The following is a 15324-nucleotide window of genomic DNA, read 5'->3' as shown; positions in this document are numbered from 1 at the left end:
CACTGCCAGACATCTCTTAACAGGGCTATTGCAGTGCAGAAACAGAAGAAGGAAAGAATAAGGTTTTTAGTGAGTGAATGACAAAGCTGCAATTCCCTTGGAATTAGTCATGGAGTTTGACATTTATACCTTGGCTCTTCTGTATTACTGGATGGCATCGTTCATTCACTCTGGCCAAACTCTCACAGGTACGGAACAAGGTTTTTAAAATCCTTTAGGATATTGGTAACACCTAACTTTATTTTCTGTGCTCAGTCTGGTGAGTTTCCTTCTCTCGTATTTCACTTGAAGGACCATTCTAACCATTCCTGTTTATCTGAAAAACGTAGCTATTCACGTCAGGAAATGCCAAGTAAAGAAGGACACATCTCTGCTAGGTTACTGTTTTGTATTTGTATTTGCCTTCCAACCTTGTATGTGCATAAACAATGAATATCGTTTACATTTATTGTCATTCGCACACATAATACTCCATCTTGTGGCAGCTCAGGAAACGCTGGGAAATCTTCAGGAGCAGGTTAAAAACACTAATCTAAAATGGCTTTATATTTGTGTTAAGACAGAGAATATGATGACATTATAGTGACAGAACTGGGAAGGCCTACCACCTTGCCCTGCGTTGACCCGGAGATGACGGGCACAGTGACTGTGAGCTGGACCAAGCACGGCACCCCCAAGGGGATGGAGAAACTCCTCCTCTCAGCCAGTGAAGGGAAGGTTTCATCTGGTCCACCTAAGTTCTCATTGGCTGACCCTAACTTCCTGGAGTCTGGGGTTTTCTCTCTGCTCTTCGTACCCAAAATGGGTGATCAAGGCCTTATCACCTGCTTGGTCGAAAAGCAGGAAAGGAAACTGAGAAAGGTCATATTGCACGCCTTACTCACTGGTAGAGTATATTTTTTACATCCATATCCATTATACCTATCGCCAACCTGTCTATCGTACTTTTTTTGTTTTGTTATTTTGTTTTTCTCTTTTTCTATATTATATTTAGTGAATATTTATGAATATACCTTGAATGGATGCAAAAGTGTATCCTCCTTTGAAGCCCCCGATATACACCCCTGCAGAAGAATGTGCAAATAAGTCCTCACTGACAAATGATCAGCTCCACATGGCAGTGGTGGCCTGGGTGATGAATGCGACTCACTAAGGGAGGGCGGTCTCCGTCCAGAGGCATTAATCCCATGTTACACTGCCCTGTCGTCTGCAGTCACCATGGTACCCGCCTCACCCCTGCCATATGGCATCCTCCGGCTCGAGGCCAGCGTCGTCCCCAACTACATGGTCGGCAGCATCACCTGGGCGGGCCCTGGCGGCACGCCACTGAGGTCAGAGGTGAGGCGGATGGAGACCCTGACGAAGATCCCCCACTTCAACCAGAACGACCAAGGCACCTACGTCTGTGTGATTCAGCCCAAATACAACTGCAGCGTAGGCAACTTCTCCTTCAACGTTGACGTGAAGATGGATGTCAGCAGAGAAGACATAATTTGGCAGCAGGAAAGTAGTAATGTGGTGCCTTGTGGTTGCGGTGAGTCCTCATCAAAATAGAAACCAATTGTCTTATCAGTCTTGTTAATTCCAGTTAAAAGTATATACTTCCCGTGTGACCACTTTAGGAGTATTCATTCTGCAGAGATTTCTCTCCCATTAATATTATAGTTGATATGTATAATTCATTATTTAGCCATTTTTTATGTATATACCTCTCTGCTTTTCATTCCACACAGATGCCACGGTGGCCTCATTCACCAAGGTACCAAACGGTGAGTGACTTTCTGGAAGCTCAGTGTCAGCGCTTTGCAAATCTGCCAGGGTGAAATGCAAGAATAGCATTAGATGCCGCGCTGAGAACATAAGAACGTAATCCTCATTGTTGTCAAACATTCTCTCTTATCTCAGTTCGCCTCTTTTCTCTCTCAATGCTTATTTTCTCTGTCCTTGTCTGCATTGTATCATTGAGACACTATTTTTAGCCCCGCACTATTTCTTCTTTTCTATTCTTGATCCTTTCATTTGCTTCTCATTCACATTGTCCTTGTGACTCTAAAGCGATTTCTGCTTAATGTTTTACGACATTTCTCTTCTTTCGAATTTGCTCATTTTCTCATGTTACTTTTTCTGATACTCTCTTTTACCTCGTCTTTCTTCTACGTATCTCACTCTCACCTTCAACTGCCTAACCCTCTCTGTCGCTCTATCATTCTTACTCTATCATACCCTGCAGTTCCATCGGCCTTCAAATCTCTCTCTCCGTCGCCTCCAACTCTCTCTCTCCCAAACCATACTATGTTTCTCTCTCGTTAAACAGACCTTCAGATCTCCACCGGCAGTGTGGCCAACCAGCCCCATCCCTTGGCCTGTCCACCCTACGAGGGCGACTCCGTGCTGGTCCGCTGGGAGAATCTGGAAAAGAGGATGTTTCCGAAGCTGGTGTACCAGTACGACCGCTGGAGGGACTCCACGGCCCCTCCAGTGGAGGGGAGTCCGCTGCTTCAGCTGGCAGGCCCGCCATACAACGCCCATTCCGGCTTCTTCTCCTTCCTACTGAGCCCGGAGATCAGAGACTCTGGTGTCTTCACCTGTGACGTCTTCCACGATGATAAATGCTACAGACAGAGGACCACGCTGAGCGTGCTCAAAGGTAGCTACGGGGGAAGGAGCAGGTCAGGGTGCATAACGCCTTATATATAACATGGTTTGAATTTACGTTTACATTGGTACTACTGCTTTTGTGTACATACTAGTAAATACACAATGTTTTTTCTTCATCTTATATCACTGGGCCCTGTCTTTTTTTATGCTGGTTGTTAGCTGAGCAAGAAGGTGTGATCTAGTGTGACCCCCACCTTTTAATACGTGCACACATAACGCAACTTTTAATGCGTGCGCTCACATCACATGCCTGGACACACGCATTACGCTGTCTTCACGGCCTTGAGATGCTTTACTAATCACGGCCCTGCTGGCATCCATCACAGCTGCCCCCACATCAGCAGCCCATCTGTCACTGTCACCGTGTTGCACACATCTTTCACACACACCAATGCACACGCACACACCTTTTTCATAAGTCTCTCAGACCTGCGTTGACACAAATGCTCATGCCTGAACATGCACACACACACACACGCAGACACACGCACCCACATACCGGCAGCCTTTATTTTATTATTTTTATTATTTTTCCAACAATTAGACAATCCCTTTCTCACTCTCTCAGTCTCTCTCTCTCTCACACTCTTCCATGCACAGGTCAACTGTGCACACATTTCCCAAATCTGTCAAACAAAGCCACCCACGCACACTCTATCTCTCTCCCACATGCAAGCATGCACGCACACACCAATCATGTGACACATATATTTTTACCCCACCTCATTAAAAGTATCATTATGTATGATAATACTTTCTGCCCTCCCACAAAGACGAGAGGCGGCACACTGATAACTCTAATCAAGACTGAAATGTGTTGTAGCGTGTGTGTGTGTGTGTGTGTGTGTGTGTGTGTGTGTGTGTGTGTGTGTGTGTGTGTGTGTGTGTGTGTGTGTGTGTGTGTGTGTGTGTGTGTGCGTGCGTGCGTGCGTGCGTGCGTGCGTGCGTGCGTGCGTGCGTGTGTACGTGTGCCAGTGCATAAGGGTGTGTACAGGTCTGTGTGGCTTGATTACACTCAGATGGATTCACACTTTAGTTTGATGAGACACTAAGCATCAGTCACAGTCAAGCAACACATTAGCAGCAAATGGCTTTAATGAATATATATTATTTTGACCCTGCAGTGGATTGTTCTTGGTGTTGTTTTTCACCAGCCACTGTTCTTTTTCAGCGTCATCCTTGGCCTTTTATTTAAACAGTTCTCCTAACTGTTTATCCGTAATTGTATGCCCTCAAACAATGTGTCGCTATTTTTTATTCATAAACCATCATTTGGTAGTCTTTTTTTGTGACAAATATCATTTTTATTTATCAGACTTAGTCTGATAAATTGCCTTCAGAGAGAGTCCATGGTTAGATCCCGTGGATTCTTGGGGTGTGAGGTGTCCTTGAAAAACACCTCACACCACAGCATGTTGTTGTCTGTGCCAAAGTTGCAGATCTTAGGTCCCGCCCACACGGAGCCGATTTTTTTGGGTGAAATGCGTTTCGGCCGACCGCCCAGACGGGGCCGGCAGACCCGGTTCCCGAAACCGCACATTTCTGAAACCATGCCCCAGGGTGGTTTCAAATATATTTTGACCTATGCGGTTTCGGGTTAGGATTCGTAAGGACGCCTGAAACGCAAACGATGACGTCATTGCCCCCCCCCCACCCGCTGGGCGAAGAATTGGTTGAATGCTTTTTTTTTTTGCTTTTTGTAGCTTTAAATACAGCCCCTTGATAAATGTATACATGTACATTAAAAAGCATTTCTGATCAATTTAAGAGGTTGAATTTCCTCGTGACTGAATATTTGTATACAGCGCGCAGGCTTGATGCGCTCCACTTTTTTCGGTGGAGAACCAGCGCCTTGAATATGTACTACAGCGTTTCTACAGCTCGATGCGGTTTCGCAATGAATCCGTCTTTACGGAGATATTCCTGAACCGGATAAAACGAAACCAGATAGTTTTCGCCCGTTTCGGCTCCGTGTTGACGGGGCCTATAGAGTCACTTTATTGTAGGCCTATATTTCAGATTTTATATATATATATATATATATATATATATATATATATATATATATATATATATATATATTATTTTTTTTTTATTCGTGTGGCTTTATAAAAAAATATTTTCAAACTCACTTTATACTACAGCACTCACTGCATTTTCTATTTTTAAAGTGTTCTTCCCCACATTCCAATTCTTGCTCATCTTCTAGTGGAAGTCAGTCCCTCGTCCACGTCCTCTTCGCTGTACATATCCTGCAGATACTCAGGGATATCCCAGGTGGAAAAGGTGGGGTGGTCCCACCAGAACAGGAGTGGCAGGCCACGCAGCTTCAGTCCAGGGCCCGGCAAAATCAACGTCAACATCAGCCTGCCCATCACCGCCGACAACGCCGGCAAATACACCTGCACCATGCTGCTGAGGAACGGACAGGTGATCGGGGCAGTGTACACCGTCACACTGCCCACTACAGGTGGGAGTCAAGGCTTCAGACCAGCTGTAATATAATATAATAATATTTATTTTTTATTATAATAATAATAATTAATTGGATTTGCATTTTCATTCAAGGGCCGTAGAGGGATAAAACAGTAAACTGCTAACTAGAAACAAACAAACTAAAAAAATAAAACACTTGAAATATCTTTCTTAAGGCCTTGAATTATATGTCCAGCTTCTTAAGAACCCAGGTTAATGGTTGACAGGTTTATGTACTATATATTTACAGATGTAAATCCACCATGATTTATGTTAGACTCAGCTCTGAATTTGGGCAGTTGGCCATAATTTTACTTAATTAATTATAGACATTATAACGAGTGTTTAAAAAGCTCCCACAGCTGTATCTTTGTTTTGTCCAAACCGGTGAACGAAACGAAAAAACCTGCTATGTTCTGCATTCTATAATCTTAGCACAGTATTGTTCTATGCATCGATGCACAAGGTAAAACCTAGACAACATACTGGGTGGCTAGGATCTTCTTGTTTCGGGGACATAGGCTCTTTACCTAGATAGTAGATTCTGGTAGATGGTTGTGAAATGTATTACAGTAATTAATGTCAGGATCATTGTATGCACAATTGCTGAACACATAGTATTCCTAGGCATCATTAAGTGATGCTGGTCTAAGCGCAGGGTAAAGAGTGATTCTGCAATTAAAATAATGGGCCTGTTACGTAAATGACTCCACTATGGCTGTTGGGGAATGTAATGTTATACTATTTATTAGTGGCGGACCCTGCACACAGGGTCACGTGACACTTCAATGGATCCCTAAGCAGTGATGAGCTCTGTCTTAGACCTCCCGTATACATCAGTCCTGGTGTGAAGCCCAGAGCTCATTGTGATGCACGCTGATGGTACTGTAGCAAGAGGGATGGAGATGGAGGGAAGCGAGCGAGAGAGGAAATGTTCTAGTCACTTGGTAAGTGCTGGATCAGGGTCTTGCTAAGATTGCCATGGTGGAAGTGTATTCACAGCCAACAAATGCTCACATATAACTCAATTAATGAGAGACTAAAAAACGATTGCTCAGAGAGAGAGAATTTTAATGGCGGAGAAAAGCACAGAAAATACTTGATTCCACAAGTGTTGGACCTGCAGCAGTCTGTAGTGCACTGCCTTTATGAGGGGATGCTATGCCGTAGCGATTAGTGGTTCCCTGATCCGCCACAATGGAAGCCCGGTAGCTCAGGCAGCACCAAATAATTCATGAGTGCGGCTATCCCACATTTTGTACAATGCATGAAATAGTCATGGAGACAGGGCTGAGGTACACAGTTGTGCATTCTCATTATAATAGCATCAAATAGAAATGTGTTCCTACACGGCTGGTTGAACGTAAATGCATGTGGAAAAGTAGATCCACTTTTGAAATCTAAAAATGCCTCAATCTTTCTCTAGATAATTTAATTGATAGACAGACAGACAGATGTATAGAACAACGGTATTGTGTAAGAAAAAAAATCTGACAGTGAAGGCTAAAGAGCATGGGAGGAAAAAGTACAACATAAAAAATTCATGAACATTCGATTTAATAAAATACAGAACAGAGGCAGACTGCATTACCAACACAAATTTAAATCATCTTCAAGTGCATTACATCGCTAATTTCCTGTTCTATGTTGGACCGTATTCTAAGTACTGGAGTAGCTACGTGGTCTCCTGTCAGCAACCCTTATCCACAATCACCAGGATACGAATCCGCCTCCTTTGAAAAAAAAGGGAGTCAAGGGGGTAGGTGGCAGGTGGAGAATGGGAAGATTAGAGATAAGAAGAAAGACGGCAGAGAGCGGGGGAGTGAGAGCTAGGGAGAAATAGGGGGTATTTATGTCTTCGCCCCACTGCACTCAATTACCATAATTCATACGTTCAAGTTGGCATGGTGTACTGTTCAGGTCAGTACGGGGGTCAGCTCCAACCACAATATCCCATTAGCCTAGTCCTTATACACACATACACACACACACACACACACACACACACACACACACACACACACACACACACACCCCAATCAATTACATTTCACACAGCACATAATGATTGATTACAGAGAGGCCAACTAGATGCCCCGACAGCAGGGCTGAGGTGAGCTCTGAAGGCTGAGGCTTTTATCAATAAAGTTGGATGAACCTGAACACAAGTCTGGCTGGAAAGGTATAGTTGCCATGACTCTGTAATAAACTCTTCATCAGTTCACGGCTGCATGAATATTACATGAAGGAATTTCCAATAGCCATACATTTCAATACATCATTAGTCACTTTTCTTTAGGATATGCTAATAGAACTCCTAGTGAATACATTCTAAGCATGGGAATTGAACCACAAACCCTGGCCGCCCCAAGGCCATGCTCTGTCACACGAGCTACACAGGACTTTTCAGACAATTCAATTCTTCCTTTCTCATTTTCTTCTTTTAATTCCAACTTTCCGTGATGCTATTCCTAGTTGTTTTTAATGGAAAGCGTGCATGCCGCCGTTGTGGCCTAACCTTCACTCTCTGAGGTGGATCAACCATCAAAGCGTTAATCTCTGTAGGAGCCAGGACCTCCTCCTCGTCTCCACCAGTTCCCCGCGGGCTGCTGCAAGAATGAAGTCATCCAAACTATTGTGCAAATAAAGCTGACAATTTGTATTTGCATTTGCTTCTCTTTCCGTAAAAATTTAAATAGTTTAACAGCGAGCTAATATTTGCTTATGGAATAAAAATGGAATTGGGCGCCAGTTGAGCGCCTGCGCATTCTCTCTCTGCTTTCCCCCTGAGACTTTTACTTATTTTAATGTCCCAGAACGCTGCACACCACACTGTTATGCTTGCCAATCTACCCAGAGGCAAGTTGTCGCTAGGAGTAGATACCGAGGGGAATATGAGAAAAAGAGATTCTGCTGGCTATGCAATCCCCAGTAAACACCCACAACTAATAAAGTCAAAATGTAAAACGTACAATGCAAAAAAATCCAGATTCCCTTTAGCACCTCGTATAATTCCTCATTAAAAGCTGCACTTTACTATAAAGGTGTTTGTTTTGATCTCAGAGGCTCCCCATTAGTGAAGTTTTTGCCTGATCTCATCATCACTTATTTATGTTTTCCAAACTGAGCCTGTCAAACCGATACCCATTGAGTTGTTCAACACCACCAAAGACCTAGACTGCTGGCTCTATGTTGGCTGTGTTTACCTATTGATGGACTGGCCGCAGCATGATGTAAATGTGTGTAACGTGTTGAGAAGCAGGTCAGAAGCAGCAAAGCGGCGTGGAGAATTCTCTCTGCAATGTTCAACTGAATATGAGCGGATGAGTCTATCCAGCTGGACCCTCAATGTATGTTCCCTGCACTTTCTTTTTCGGCCTTTCTCCCTCTCTCATTGTCTTTCTTTCTTTCTCATTCGTTTCTCTAGTAGAGAGCGCTGGTGTGGCCGCCCCCTCCCTGCTCCCCCCACTCTCTGCTTTATTACTCCTGGTGCCCCTGGTTGCTGCGGCTGTCGGCGTGTTGCTATGGAGACAGAGACACATTTCTCAGCGTGGTGAGTCTTCCGGCGCCTTCATTTTTTGACAGTTCCCTGTGTCCTCTCCATCTTACGTCCCCTCAGCTGTGATATGGACCATGACATCTTGTGCGGCTGATGAAATGACTCTGGCCCCTCTGTGTGCTGGTGCATTTGTTTTTTTGAGTGTGTGTGTTTGTGTGTGCGTGCGTGCGTGTGTGTGTGTGCCTGTGGATGTGTGTATGTATGTGCCTGGTTTTCTGTTGATGGGTGTCTGCGTTTGTTTGTGTGTGTTAATGCGTGTGTCTGTGTGTGTTTGTGTGTATATGTCTGTTTGTGCATATGTCTACGTGTGTGTTGGACCTGTGTATGTATATGTGTGTACACGTGTCTATGTGTGTCTGACTGTGTGTGCCTGTATATGTATATTTGTGTGCGCCTGTCTGTGTGTGTGTGTGTGGGCTGTGTTAGTGTGCACATGTCTGTGTATGCGTCTTTTTTGCGTGTTTGTTTCCCAATGCAGGTATTGAACAGTCCCTCTCTCGTCACTCTTGGGAGGCAGAGAACATCTATGAGAATCCTGAGGACATGAGACTGGTGATGGATTTATGCTCTCGCCACATTTCAATAATCTCTGATGAATTTCAGTGCCTTTTCCTGTCCTCTTCTCCTACTTTCCCTTCTTTTCCTAATCTCCTCCTTACTTGTCGTTCTCTTTCCCTTTTTCATGCCGACCTTGAATGCTGATTTTTCTTTCAATCGTATCTCTCTTTCTCTCTCTCTCCCATTTTTATATATTTAACATATATGCCTCCCTTGTATTTCCCCACCATCTTTTCATTGTCCTGTCCTCCCTATTTTTGTGATTGGATGGTTGTTAAAGCTGTCTTTTTGTGTTTCTCCTCCCGAACAGACGTCTCCACAGGGTTCCGTCTACATGGTGAGCCATTGTGTTGTGTATGTGTGTGTGTGTTTTGTGTAAATATATGTGTGTGTGTGTGTGTGTGTGTGTGTGTGTGTGTGTGTGTGTGTGTGCGTGTGTGTGTGTGTGCGTGCGTGCGTGCGTGCGTGCGTGCGTGCGTGCGTGCGTGCGTGCGTGCGTGCGTGCGTGCGTGCGTGCGTGCGTGCGCGCGTGCGTGCGTGCGTGCGTGTGTGTGTGTGTGCGTGTGTGCAGCAGATGCGTGCGTAGAAGTGTCAGGAAGTGTTGGCAACTGTCACAGAAAAGCATATAGACACACACAGCTTTCCCTCTCTCTTCTGCCTCTCTCAGAGCTGTCAGCAATCCTCCCCACCAATCCGTCTGCCCTCTTTCAGATAAATTTATCGACAGGCCGCCATCTTACCTTACATTAGTGAGATTAACAAATCAACTGCACCGCAGTCTGGGGAGTAAATAAATAGAACCCCTTTGCCACAGGTGTCCCTCCTCTTTCTTCTCCTCACTCCCCCCATTGCATTTCCCTGGCTCCCTCGTCTTATTTCTCTCTCAACCTTGTCAGGATTTGAAACCAGGAGAAGGAGATGATATCTACAGGGAGTTGGATCGGTGAGCATACATCCTCTACTCACCTGTGTGGATGCGAAGATCGCAGTCTGTAAAAATAGACTGCGATCTATAAAAAGAGACACAACGACACACACCACACACACACACACACACACACACACACACACACACACACACACACACACACACACACACACACACACACACACACACACACACACACACACACACACACACATCAAACTGGCATGAACATCTCTCTGACACTGTTGTATTACATCACTCTGTGTACTGGGAGCAACTAGTTTGGGATTTATTGTGTGTGCGTGGGGGTTGCCTATTTTCCTGTTAAGAGGCATTTAAATAAATGTCCTTGAGTGTCTGTGTTCTGTTTTCAGATCTGAGCCAAGCCAGTGCTGATCATCACCTACTCACTCCTCATTCAAGTCAACTGTCAAATTATTTCGGTCCCGAGCTGCAACAGAAGGCGTACTTGAATCGAAGTAACAAATAAATGTCACGTCAATTTGTCTGGGAAATGCCACCGAATTGTTTGTGTAATTTGTAGGCCTTTATTGAAAAACGTATGATGGAAGACGCCTAATTATACATATATACACATTTATATATTAATGCAACAAAATTTAACAAAAAACAACTGAGTCAGTATTGCTGTGAAATATAGTGTTTTTGTATCGTAATATATACACATAAGTAATGTACATAACACAAAATATCAATAAGGACTCTCTGTAGACCTATAGAGTAATGCCCAAAATTGACAGAAGGGAGAGATGTAACACTGTCAGGTTAGGATGATAGGTTATTAAGAAGTCCGTTTTGAGAAGTCTTATTCTACCTTATTTTTTGTATGTTATTGTACAACACAACAATGACCTGAACAATGACCTGAACACAATAAAACAATAAAACAATAAAACTCTTCCTACCGTAAAATGTACTTATTGCTTATTCATGTATTATTATAGCGTTACATTTCTGGCCATTTTTTTTTAAAATTACATTATTTTTTCCATCATGTGTTGTGTTAAATGTGAAAAGTTAAGAACTCTCAAATAATTTTTCTAAAATAATAAGAAATACCCAAATATTTTCTTTGCGATTCGTTTTCCGGCTGCTGCGGGCTTCCGTAGTAGTCTTAGAGGAATAATGGCCGGTTGGATGTGGCTTCGTATTTTCTTTGGGCCTAACTTACAGCGAATTCACAGTTCTCCTGGCCAGTCGCGACCCGAAAGCAGCGCCAGGAGGAGGGTATGGACCATTTCAATGTTTTTCATCCGTAGTGGCGAGTGGCGAAGATATATATGATTCAAACGGTTAGCTTGTTATGCGGCCCCGGAAGTGTCGGGAGTGTTTTTGAAATGATAGTCCGTTCGTGAAACGGCTGTCACCTACTGAGCCAGATCAAGGTCCAATCAAACGGAGATACGACAACGACATTATATGCACATGTACACCAAGGATATATCTCCTTGTAACTACAGTATTCATTGTTTCGTTTTACTCGGGAAAGCTAATCCAAGATGATCTTTTAGATTATACAGCCCACTTGAATAAACATAGAAATGAATGATTAGACAGCAAGAGGCTGTAAAGTTCATTCAGCAATATTGTTTTGTCAATGAGTCTACCTTCATTCTCCTTCCATTTCTCAGGGATGGAACTACCAACCCCTTCGTCTTGAAAAACACACCGACAGTGTCATTGGCTGGGTCAGTACGACTGCCTTAACAAATGCGTTTAAGAATGCAATAATGAAGGTCAAATAAATATTCACATTTGTGTTCTTGCTCCTCCAGGCGTCAGTGTTGTGGTCGCTGTCTTACTACAGCTCTCCTCTGCTCCTCTGCTATCTCTACAGGAAAGGGGAGTTTGGTTTGGTGCCCTGTATTGACAGATAAACATCTGCACATTGGCAGAATAAAAGTCAATAAATTGAGTAAATTTAGGAAAAAGAAAATTCCCCAATAAAAATATTGTTTAACCTTTAGCATAGGCATAGTTATGGTTTGGTTTATTTAGCAACTGCAGTACAATTGGGTATATTATGAATTGGCACCTTAATGATTTCCATTTAATTCCTGACCGGATTTAGTCCTGTGTTTGATATTTAACATGCTTGTTGCAAAGTCCTGTGTGCGAGAGTGGGAATATATGTTTATATGTGCCCTTCTCTGTCCACAGGTTATATCTGCAGCAGTAAATTCGTGCCCGTCAGTCAGTATGTGGGAACAGTTCTGATCTGTCTTCTTGGCGTGGTCTGTCTTAGAGGTGAGGCTACAACCTTTTCATAAACCATCAAGACCGGCATGTCTTCTCCTCTGATTTCTACCAACGCTGCATATAAATATGATTTCCATAACCTTGACATGGTTGCATAAGGTGTTCTACAGTACTCCATAAGCATATAAAGTAGTTCCTCTAGGCAACGCAGGATGGAGTCTCTGCCTCTGGTGTTATGTAGTACAGTACACAGTCCCCCATTCCTTCCCTCAATCTCTCATTCTCCTTTCTTTCTCATACATGATGTTGTGTAGGCTGGGGAAGATGGAAGAACTCTGAGTATGTTCAGTTCTTTTCTATTCTGGAGGAAACCAGGAAGAATAACACTCCCAGTAACAAGGTGAGGCTAGAACCTCTTTTTTTTTTTTCGCTTTCTTTTGTGACGGATTCCCAAGAAATTCAACCAAATGATGGTCAGGGTTGAGGTCTCAAAGGATTGTTTGTCCATATTTCATGCTTCTCTTCTCTGTTGTAGAAAAAACTGAGATGCTTCGACTTTGACTTCTCCTTCTGGCCTGTGGACTTCAGCTGGACAGAATTCAGTAATCCGTAAGTTGGATGTTCTTTTCAGACGGCATTATACAGCAAACGCACTTCCAAGGTAAACGCGCGTCCTGTGGTCTGTGTCTGGGTCACTGATAACCTTGTGACCTTGTGACCGTGTGTGTGTGTGTGTTACAGGAAGTTGTCGAAGGCAGGTGTGTCACTTCTTAAGCCAGAGAGCAGGCTGAGGGGTGCAGCAGATGGTGTCCTCCAACAGGTCCGCACTCTGCCATGCCACGTGATCAGGTACACCTGCACTGCATCACATTACACTGCAGTCTTTCCCTCGAGAATCAAATTCCCATTAAAGCCTTGCGGTTTGGCGAACGGCTGGACAATGGTGGATTTAATGATGCGGTGCACGACCTTCGTGGACATCTCATTCTGCACTACCCCTCATACACGCTGTTCTCTGAATGTCAACGTGATCTCTCTACATCCCGCCCGTCTTGCAGTTTCCTCATCGCCCACTCGTTTGGGCGGAGGATGCTGTACCCAGGCTCCGTGGGCCTGCTGCAGAAAGCCATGAGGCCCATGCTTCAGCAAGGCCAGGCCAAGCTCATTGAGGAGGTGACCACCACAGCCACCACATTGTTAATCAACACAGTGATGAGGGCTGTAGACACACATCCCCAGCTCCCTGCCGCTGACACCTCTTCCATCTGTTGTGTTCTCCAGTTTAATGGCCAGAGGAACAAGCTGGTGGCCTGTGACGGCAATGAGATCGACACCATGTTCGTCGACCGGAGGGCAGATGGAAGGCCAGGCGGAAGCACTCTGGTAAATGTGTCCACGGTTTCTGTTGTGATGTGGGAGTTGAGCCTATAGATTTAAACGTATTCATTTGTAATAACCTTTTTTAATCGTTATGTAGGTCATCTGTTGTGAGGGGAACGCAGGCTTCTATGAGGTGGGCTGTATGAACACTCCCTTGGAAGGTGGGTTATCACCAACATTGCTAATCTGTCTGTAGCTTGAAAATATTAAAAACCTTTTAGTATTTTATGCATTAGTAATCTTGTCTTGTTTGTGTGTTGGCTGCTGTAGGAGGCTATTCTGTACTGGGATGGAACCACCCTGGCTTCGGAGGCAGCACGGTAAGCAGACTTTTTCAGTGCAGCTCCTCACAAACAGAACTTTTGCCCTTTCCCGTTGGTGGGTTTCCAGTGATCAGATGCGACGCTGACATGAGGGTATTAAAGTTTCATGCCCCTGATTTGGATTCCTCCAATTCGGCATAACGGAGCCTCGCCCCTAAGCCACTGGTTCTACACGTGTTTTAATTATGTACATGCGTGTTCGGCAACATGAAGGTTCTTTGCCTTACCCCCCGTCCCCCAGGGAGTCCCCTTCCCCCAGAATGAGGCCAATGCAATGGATGTGGTGATCCAGTTCGCCATGCAAAAACTGGGCTTCCAGCTCAACGACATCATTATTTATGCATGGTCCATTGGAGGATTCACAGGTATGTGAAGAATGAATAACACACATCTGATATAATGTGTTTTTCTCTTTTTCGTTATGATAATCGTACTTCATGTAAATCTTAAGTTATTTTTTCTTAATTTCCTTTCGCATTTTCTTCTCCAACCTCCTGGTCCCATGTTTGTCCTATCACAGCCAGTTGGGCTGTGATGTCATATCCGGAGCTCAAGGCGGTGGTGTTGGACGCGTCCTTTGATGACCTCCTACCTCTGGCCCTGAAAGTCATGCCAGCCAGTTGGAGTAAGTCCATTCTGATGGGGTGGAATTTCATAGCTCCACAAAGAACACAACCGCACCTAGCTACTGTCTTCATTGTAAATTGAGTTAGAGAAAATGCAATGTCCTTTTTAGAAGTTGACTTGGCTTTTGTCGCACCTTGGTTTTACAGTAGTACAAGTACAACTGAGCTGGATAATGAAGTGTTTGTGACACACAAGCTAAAAAATAACTAATGGAAAATAATAAAGAATGAATGAATCAGACGGGGCCTGAAAGTGCTCTCTTATCAAGTTATGCTTCATATTAGATTGTTGTTTTTTCAGCACCGCTGGTACATCACACAGTAAGGCAGTACATGAATCTGAACAATGCAAAGCAGCTCTGCCAGTGAGTAGAACACACAGACTACACAACAGCACCCAACCAAAGCAGCTAAGGACACACTGCAGCTCCTTATCTCTACTTGTAGAGCCCTTTACATGGTCAAAATCTTGAAAGACGCCTGGTTCCTGGAGGGACTTTCAGGGAATAATTTAGCACAATGATTTAAGCATGGGGCAGAGATTGATTCATGATGAGCCTGTGCACATCTATTAAAGTTGTAAACAAAAGTAGAGAA

General features: G+C 44.0%; 2 protein-coding genes across 4 annotated transcripts in view; both read left to right on the top strand.

Moving 5' to 3' along the window:
- On the top strand, positions 1-11110 carry g6fl (g6f-like). Of its 3 annotated transcripts, none has more exons than XM_056601319.1 (11): positions 1-188; positions 560-886; positions 1214-1534; positions 1734-1769; positions 2315-2647; positions 4868-5128; positions 8564-8686; positions 9171-9244; positions 9561-9587; positions 10147-10193; positions 10553-11110. In XM_056601319.1, exons 1-11 carry the CDS (start codon positions 110-112, stop codon positions 10572-10574), a joined length of 1650 nt encoding a protein of 549 aa, XP_056457294.1. In that variant the 5' UTR covers positions 1-109; the 3' UTR covers positions 10575-11110. The 3 variants fall into 3 exon arrangements, 2 of the variants coding, with proteins under 2 accessions (XP_056457294.1, XP_056457293.1); XM_056601318.1 differs by having other exon boundaries at positions 8561-8686; XR_008896873.1 differs by lacking the exons at positions 10147-10193; positions 10553-11110 and having other exon boundaries at positions 8561-8686; positions 9119-9244; positions 9561-9584.
- A 187-nt stretch (positions 11111-11297) lies between these two features.
- abhd16a (abhydrolase domain containing 16A, phospholipase) overlaps positions 11298-15324 on the top strand; it is a 6908-nt gene continuing 2881 nt past the window's right edge. The window contains exons 1-14 of the mRNA XM_056601331.1: positions 11298-11426; positions 11831-11887; positions 11975-12042; positions 12361-12446; positions 12713-12798; positions 12934-13007; positions 13140-13247; positions 13457-13571; positions 13680-13781; positions 13876-13939; positions 14049-14098; positions 14343-14466; positions 14622-14726; positions 15029-15092. Coding sequence (XP_056457306.1) covers positions 11325-11426; positions 11831-11887; positions 11975-12042; positions 12361-12446; positions 12713-12798; positions 12934-13007; positions 13140-13247; positions 13457-13571; positions 13680-13781; positions 13876-13939; positions 14049-14098; positions 14343-14466; positions 14622-14726; positions 15029-15092 — 1205 coding nt within the window. The 5' untranslated portion in view covers positions 11298-11324. The remainder of the gene's footprint in view (positions 11427-11830; positions 11888-11974; positions 12043-12360; positions 12447-12712; positions 12799-12933; positions 13008-13139; positions 13248-13456; positions 13572-13679; positions 13782-13875; positions 13940-14048; positions 14099-14342; positions 14467-14621; positions 14727-15028; positions 15093-15324) is intronic.

The sequence above is a fragment of the Gadus chalcogrammus genome, chromosome 11 (assembly GCF_026213295.1).
Source record: "Gadus chalcogrammus isolate NIFS_2021 chromosome 11, NIFS_Gcha_1.0, whole genome shotgun sequence".
NCBI classification, from domain to species: Eukaryota; Metazoa; Chordata; class Actinopteri; order Gadiformes; family Gadidae; genus Gadus; species Gadus chalcogrammus.
This window is presented reverse-complemented; position numbering and strand designations above follow the sequence as displayed.

Excerpts from the sequence above, each read along its gene's own strand:
- g6fl (XM_056601318.1), top strand. The coding sequence starts at position 110 with ATGGAGTTTGACATTTATACCTTGGCTCTTCTGTATTACTGGATGGCA. Across the intron at positions 189-559 it reads CTCTGGCCAAACTCTCACAG|ACAGAGAATATGATGACATT; the intron begins GTACGGAACAAG and ends ATTTGTGTTAAG. Across the intron at positions 887-1,213 it reads ATTGCACGCCTTACTCACTG|TCACCATGGTACCCGCCTCA; the intron begins GTAGAGTATATT and ends TGTCGTCTGCAG.